General features: G+C 57.0%; 2 protein-coding genes across 2 annotated transcripts; one reads left to right on the top strand and one right to left on the bottom strand.

Annotated features, from left to right (window-relative positions):
* Positions 1 to 500: 500 nt before the first annotated feature.
* Positions 501 to 2,033, bottom strand: CGGC5_v008076 (uncharacterized protein; the record flags this gene model as incomplete). Its single annotated transcript, XM_032023120.2, has 1 exon — positions 501 to 2,033. One exon carries the CDS (start codon positions 2,031 to 2,033, stop codon positions 501 to 503), a length of 1,533 nt encoding a protein of 510 aa, XP_031891707.2.
* A 2,807-nt stretch (positions 2,034 to 4,840) lies between these two features.
* On the top strand, positions 4,841 to 6,952 carry Nlrc3 (the record flags this gene model as incomplete). Its single annotated transcript, XM_032023097.1, has 1 exon — positions 4,841 to 6,952. One exon carries the CDS (start codon positions 4,841 to 4,843, stop codon positions 6,950 to 6,952), a length of 2,112 nt encoding a protein of 703 aa, XP_031891709.1.
* Between the last annotated feature and the right edge of the window lie 66 nt (positions 6,953 to 7,018).

Below are 7,018 nucleotides of genomic sequence, written 5' to 3'. Positions count from 1 at the left end.
TGCAGCAGCAGGTCCCCGGACCAAGTTACATCGAATACGAAATGCCTAGTGAAGCATGTTGTCATGATACATCAAAGTCCCTTTCTCATCCAGTGAATCGCCCAGCGAGACGCCGTTTTTGTCATGCATGTGTACATGAAGACCCTCTCCCCTAATCTAAATGCTAAGTACGGAGTAAGCCTGTGTTCAGACCCCGAAATCATTTTCTTTCATATCCCGTATCCTTTCTCATATCCCGTTGTCTCATAAACCGTTCACCATGTCTTCAAGAGAGAAAAAACAAGTAAAGCCAATGTCCGTCTAGATGTTTACCCCTGGACGCCCGCAGCATCATTGCCCTTCTCAGCGTACAAGCCGAGCAAGCCCCCCTGTCTACGCATCCCCGTTGCCAATGCAAAGTCCCCGAAAAAAAGAAAGGACACTCGAGAAGAAGAGAAAAAAAGTAAGAATGGCCAATGGGTGTGTCGCACCACACCGGATACGGATCACATGAGGATCCTTCACAGCACGATGGGATTGTGGGGGTTGGTCCCTTGGTCTGCCGTAAGCTCCAAGAACTTTGAGCACGGCGGAAGTCTCACGCGCGATCGATGCGAGCTGGCAGGCCACGAGCGAATCGAGTCGTAAAAGACGAGTCGCGCAGGTGTTGATGCAGCGGCGAGACGTCGCAGGTTCTGCCGGCAGGGGTTGGACTTGAGCAGCGCGATGCGGGGCGGAGAAAGACTCAATCTCCGGACAGGCTCGGAGTTCTGGCGCCTGCGCCGGATGGGGCCGGCTGATAATGACAGCGGTGACTTGCCCCGCTCCCGCATAAACTGAATGCGTGCGGGCGGGTGAGGATCCGTCGGTGTGCGGGGCGGCGGGGAGGCGGACGACACAGAGTTGTGGTCTCCTACTGCATCACGGTTGTCGGTCTCCGAAAGACGCAAAGAGACGGTGCGGCACTCGAGTGATTGGCTGTTCTGAAAGTGTCCCCGCGACCCGAGAGGCTCGTCCATATCTCTTCTGGACTGGGACGTAGCTGCTCTTGTCTGCATGCGCCGCCTTCGCCCACACTCGGAGTTGAGCGAGTTCATGAGCTTTTGAAGCACTGCCCATGGGAAAATGACGGTACCAGCCTCCCAGGCTCTGCCAGCGGAGAGCTCTGCGGCGAAGAAGCTTGTCCACGCGCGCGCGTTGGAGCAAGGGTCGCCGAGGACCATGCTCTCCGGGGTGTTGCGCATGCGAAGCATCAAGTCGGCCCGCTCACGTCTGGAGAAAGGGACAAAGGGTTGAGACGGTGCGTTGACCATGTGCTGAAGAAGGGACAGGGCCTCGGATGCCTTGAAAAACTCAGCATACTGGCCGCCTAAGGGAAGGTACGTCTGGCGATAGCATGTAATAGAAGGTTCCATCCGATTTGGGTAACCGCCGGACGTCAAGCAGAGAGTGACGGCTCTGTTGTCTCGCGTAAGATTGACAGTGTAGTTGTGATGCGGAGAGGCGGGTTCTTGAGAAGAGGCTCGGTGAAGGCCCTCTTCAGCCTGCGGCATCAGGGCAGCATGCGAGTGCCGCTTGTAGTCGTAGTCTGCCGTTTCCGAGCCGGCTCGATCGGACCGAAAGCTCTGCAGGTTGCATCCGTCGGAGTACGACCGGAGGTGGGAAGGGCCGTGCCGTGCCGGCGTCAAAGGCTGCACATGCGGATCAGAGGTGAAGGACGGATCGAACTTGGTTGGCGGTGTCTCGGGTCCGAAAGACGACGTCCTTGTCCTCACCTCCGATGGCGTATCGTGGCGAAGTTCAGGCGTGTGGTCTGCGGACAGCTGGGTAATGTCTGGGGAGTATCCAGTCTCGTCAGGCGTGCCGTATGTTGACTTGGCGTATCCCGTTGGAGGGCGGAAACCGAAGTACGAGTTGAGTTTACTGACTGTGTGGGCCGTTGATTCGTCTATGTCCCATGGAGATGCTGGAGAGCGAGCCACAGTGGGCCACTTGGCGAGGGAAACTTGTCCCTCGATATTCCTTCGCGGCATAGAGCGATACATGGAGGACATGCTGAAGGACAAAAACAAAAACGTAAAGAAGAAGAGTTTCGGAAGCAGAGAACCCGTGAGAAAAGAGCCAACATGGGCCGCACACTTGCCGGCGGACTGGTCATATATACGGAAGATGCTCTCCATCGAAGACCAACCAAACGATCGGTCCAAAGGGGGGGGAGCGGTCAGCCAACTGGAGCACACCGAGACATGGTGTCTTGCGTCCTCCCCGCAGCAGCCAATCCCTCAGCAGCCAACATACCAAGGGCCTTATTTTTCTTCTTCTTTCGCATCCAACGCACGACACTTTGGAGGAGGAGTTGGTAGGGCTATCCTCGTCGATGGTATGCGCTGAGGTAAATGGCCCCCGCCTGACCGGGCACTTGGGAGACACAACACCATCTCGTGTGTTAGTGTGCGCAAGTGTCTTCCACAGCCTCGATGGCCCTTGTCACCTCCCTGCATGCCTCCCGAGAGATCGACCTTGTGCTTATGCAAAAAGCAAGGTAAAGACCAATCAAGGAGCCCGGCAACCACTCCCGCGTGCTGCTGGCCGGTTCAGAGCCTCGTGTCAACCGGCCGAAATTGTGGCATTGCCGATTGATTGCATGCGTCGCTGCCCGAGGGAGGATGACGGCAAAAGCAAAGTTGGTCTCGAGGGCCTGTGAGTGGCCGGGTGTTGGCCCCCCTCTAGGCCCTTCACACCCCCATTAGCGGGCTGCAGGCGCGGAACTGCACGATATATCATATTTGGACCATGCGTGGCGGCACGAAACAAGCCAAGTCCATCCGAACAGGGAGGGCGGGGCAACAAGACCAGGATGCGATGATGCGTTGGATGCATATGACGGCTGCGTTGTTCGTCTGACATTCGCCTGGAGATTTGTTCGCTTGCGCTGAATTCTCGGTTAGGGCGTCCCGAAAAGCCAGGAATGGAGTCTCGGGAGGCTGACGTTTGAAAAAATGAAAAAAGCGTCGGCGGCGGGATCCGTAGTCTGCTCACCGCTGGATGAGAGACGGGAACATGGCGTGAGCGTCTTGAAAGAAGCAAGGCGAGGAAAAGCAAAGATGGTCGTCCGAGCGCCGGGATATGAGACCCTCAGAGACAGGACGAGACAAGAGCATCGCGCGAATCAGAGATGTGCTAAATTAATAACCGCAGGGAGCGTGGTATATAGCAGTGGTAGTCTCTGCAGGCCAGTCACGTTGGAGCTTTGAGTGTTTGGCGACGTGACGGGCGGCGTTTATTGACGTGGTGGAGGGCGGGCTGCCATGTGTTACACAGATTGATTGCGGTGGATTCCTGGAAGCCGCGGTCAGCCGTGACAGAGTCAGACAGGTTGCCAAAGGATGTTAAATGGCGACGAGACAGGAAATACAACGACAGGGGACGGGAGCAGGAGTGATAGGTTGCAGCGGAACAGCGGAGGGCAGCGGCCGGAGACGGGGACGGAGGGACGCAAAGTGCCGGCTGCGACGTGACGCAGTGCAACGCAAGGCGCGAAGAAGAAGCGACAGAGACAGGAGGGAGGGTACGGATGCTGCGTGGCAGAGGTGATGGCAGATGTGATGCGACCTGGAGGACCGTGGTTGTTTGCTTTTGAGTGAGTTGCGTTGCAGCTGAAAAGCTCCGAGATGATGTTTTGGTGTGGGAGGGCGAGAAGCAAGACCTGGGAATACTCCGTAGTGCGAGGGTGGGTGGTACGGTGGGAATAGACCAGACGGGACCCGAGTCGCAGAGAGAGCTGTGAGTGTGTGTGGAGGACGCGGCAAGCGACGTGATGGAGGTGGTGGTGAGGCGGTCCAGGGGCAGCGTCGTGGTGCTTGTGTTGGTGTGCCTGTCTGTCCCGTCGCTTGTCGTGTGTGCAGCGTGATTGGAGGTGGAAGTGGAAGAAAAGAGTGGTTCACCTCATGTGGCTGAATTTGCAGCAATGTCGCAGCGTTTGCGAGAGCCCCGCCACAGATGTTTCTCTCGTACGGATACAGAAGGCGCCAGCCACTTGCACCTGCAGCGTAACACTTGGACACCTTCCAGGAAGGACCAGGTGCATTCCTCCCCATGAGGCACCTGCCCGTGAAGTCGCACTTTCCACGACTTGGCCTCATGGTGGTTTCCCATCAGTTCATGGCAGGTGGGGGCCGGTGAGCAAAAGTCCCCGATGAACTCCACTTGCATCCGACCTACACTTACACTGTACCTGCTGTTGCTGTCGTTGTCGTTGTTGCCGCTGCCAATGCTGACAGCTGTGACGGTGGGTTGCAACCACCTTCGCACCTTCCATCCGATGTCATTGGATCTTGCCCAAGATTATGACTGGTCTCTTGTCAAAAAGTGGTCAACTGCGCCCTTGACATTGACATGAACGACATCGACGACATGAGCGACGGGGCCCTTTGCCCCCTGATGGAAGCCATGCGCCTTCCTCATTGGACAATCGAGCGGCTGCCTGGAAGTCAATCCTTGGTGTACCTGCCTAAGCCTTGCGAACCAACATCAGCCCAGAGGAACGCCTTGCCTGTGCGGAGAAGCACGTCGAGCATAACAGAACCTCCATCGTTTGACTCATTGCCGGCCAGACGTAAGAGTATTACTCTCTGTACTTTGGCGAAATCATCGAACCAGCTTATAAGACTGACGAATCGCCTCGAGTAATCAACACCATTGGCATCGGCATAAGCATTGGCATTGGCATCGTCATCAGCCAATACTACAAATCCATTATCAAAAAAAGCACATTGAATCATCCACATTACACGCAACGTCGCAAAGAACATCGGAACCCGAGACTTCGCACCAGAACCCGAAGGACAGCAAAGACGACGAAATGGCCGCCGCTGCTACTGTCCAACTGACAACACCGTCCATTATTGGCCCCAATCAGCCCTATGGCATGTCATCAGCCACCAGCATGGGTGACACGGACAATGTCACCGTCGCCGACATGGAAGAGGCAATCCGGCTCGCTCCCCTCTGCCGCGAGGCATTAAACCTGCTAGACGCAGAGATGCCCCGTTTCAACCACTCATATGCCTTCACCGCAGACGAGATTCTGGCCCTTCCTCTTGACACAGTTCGCATCCCCGACGAGTTGCATGGCTTGCCCCGCCGGAAATCTACGCGATCTTCCCTCGCATCTGCCATTGCGACTCTGCTGTATCCCGCCACCCACGAGAAAGCTCTGTCTTCCGTGATCCGGTACGACGCTGCTCGTGTGAGACTGCGCGCGTGGGTCGCACTGCAGCGGAAGTACGACATATTTGCCGCCACCAAACGGAACGGCCACAGCTTCCGCGGCTTGACTGGCGGAGCGGCTCCCGGTGTGCATGCCCCATTCTGGTCATCCCGGATCCTTGCTCAGGGCCCGTGGGACCCGTCAAAACTTCCCGTCTCGACCGCTGGCCCTAGGGCCATCCCGATGCCCGTCGCCGTCGCTGACGCCGCCGACCTAGCACCCTTCTTCGACCACCTCGAGCTCGGCGGTACCCACGAGCTCAACGAAAACTCTGCTGGAGCTGACCTCGATAATGGCAAGGGAGAGCCATACTACGGCGTGAGGGGCGCCGAGTTCCGCAAAGGAGTCGTCTACGAGGATGGTCGCATGGACCTCTGCAAAATGGTTGTTGGCCCAGACCACATCGGCAGCCTGATGGACAGCTTACGGCCGAACCCCTTCGTCCGACATTTCCTGCTGGGGAACAACATCATTGGCCCGGTTGGCGCTCAGGAGATTGCCCGCTTCATCAAAGACTTGCCTGATCGCATGGACACTTGGTATCTCGCTGGCAATTGCATCGACTCCCCCAGCTTCAAGATCCTCGTCGATGCCATGGTCACGTCCGACGCCGTCACAAACATTTGGCTGAAACGCAACCCGCTGGGCGCTGCGGCCGCTGCAGATGTCTATCGACTCATCACCCAGACGAAAAACCTTCGCACGCTGGACCTTGACCAAACGGAGCTCGGGGATGCCGGTCTCGCAGAGTTGTTCACTCGTCTGGCCATGTACTCCGATCCCTCCGGCCGTAAGCTGCCCCTGCGACATCTTTACTTGAACGGCACCGGTATGTCGACAATGGCTGCCGCAAGGCTTGCATCTTTCCTGGGCTCTCCAGCCTGCGGTGTCACCTCGCTTTACCTGTCCTGCAACCCACTCGGCGACGCAGGCGTGCAGGCACTGGCCGAGGGCGTTCGTCAGGCTCCTCAACTGACTCGCTTGTCACTTCAATCAACCGGTCTGCACACGGCGGGTGCCATTGCCATCTGCAATGCCGTCGCATCGCATCCTAGGATTCGCTTCCTTGACGTTGGTCAGGCATATGCGACCTTGGACCTCGGCCAAGCTTGGAACTACATCGAGGACGCTGTCGCGCCCTTCATCATTGAGCTCCTGTCGACGAACCAGGTCATCGAATACCTGAACCTCGGCCATTGCCCGATCACACCGCCGGTCCTACGGGAGATCGACGCGGCTGTCTTGAAGTCTTTGCTGCTGTACTACGATGCCGAGTCTATCCTGCCAGACACGACGATCAAGGAGCCTAGATTCAATCCGTCAGCCGATCGGACAATGCCCAACCTGCACTCATTGGGGGCACTTACCAAGGATCAAAAAGCCGTCGAGAAGGCAGTCGATGACCATCTCGAGGCCAATGTGAAAGCCAAGTATGGCAGCGATATGACTTACTCCCGCTTCATGGATGAGGAGAGGCGGTGGATCGTGAACGATAAAGCCGACGTGCGGAAAATTGACTCGGTGTACCGCAATCGCGATGCCGGTTACGCGCGCCGGCGGCTCAAGGCATTGGTGAAGGACTGGGACGAGAACGACGACACTCTGGACCGAGTGATGAACGCGCAGGGTCCATTTTGCACCCGACGCAAACCTGTTGATATTGCGAATGCGCAGGGTCCTGTTCGCACCCGATGGAGACACTGAATGAGAACCGTGGATGTTGCATAGGGAAAAACCATTAGCGAGATGGTTGAGGAGAAGTTGTGATGC

This window comes from Colletotrichum fructicola (assembly GCF_000319635.2).
Source record: "Colletotrichum fructicola Nara gc5 chromosome Unknown KSG_Nara_v1_contig04, whole genome shotgun sequence".
NCBI lineage: Eukaryota > Fungi > Ascomycota > Sordariomycetes > Glomerellales > Glomerellaceae > Colletotrichum > Colletotrichum fructicola.
This window is presented reverse-complemented; position numbering and strand designations above follow the sequence as displayed.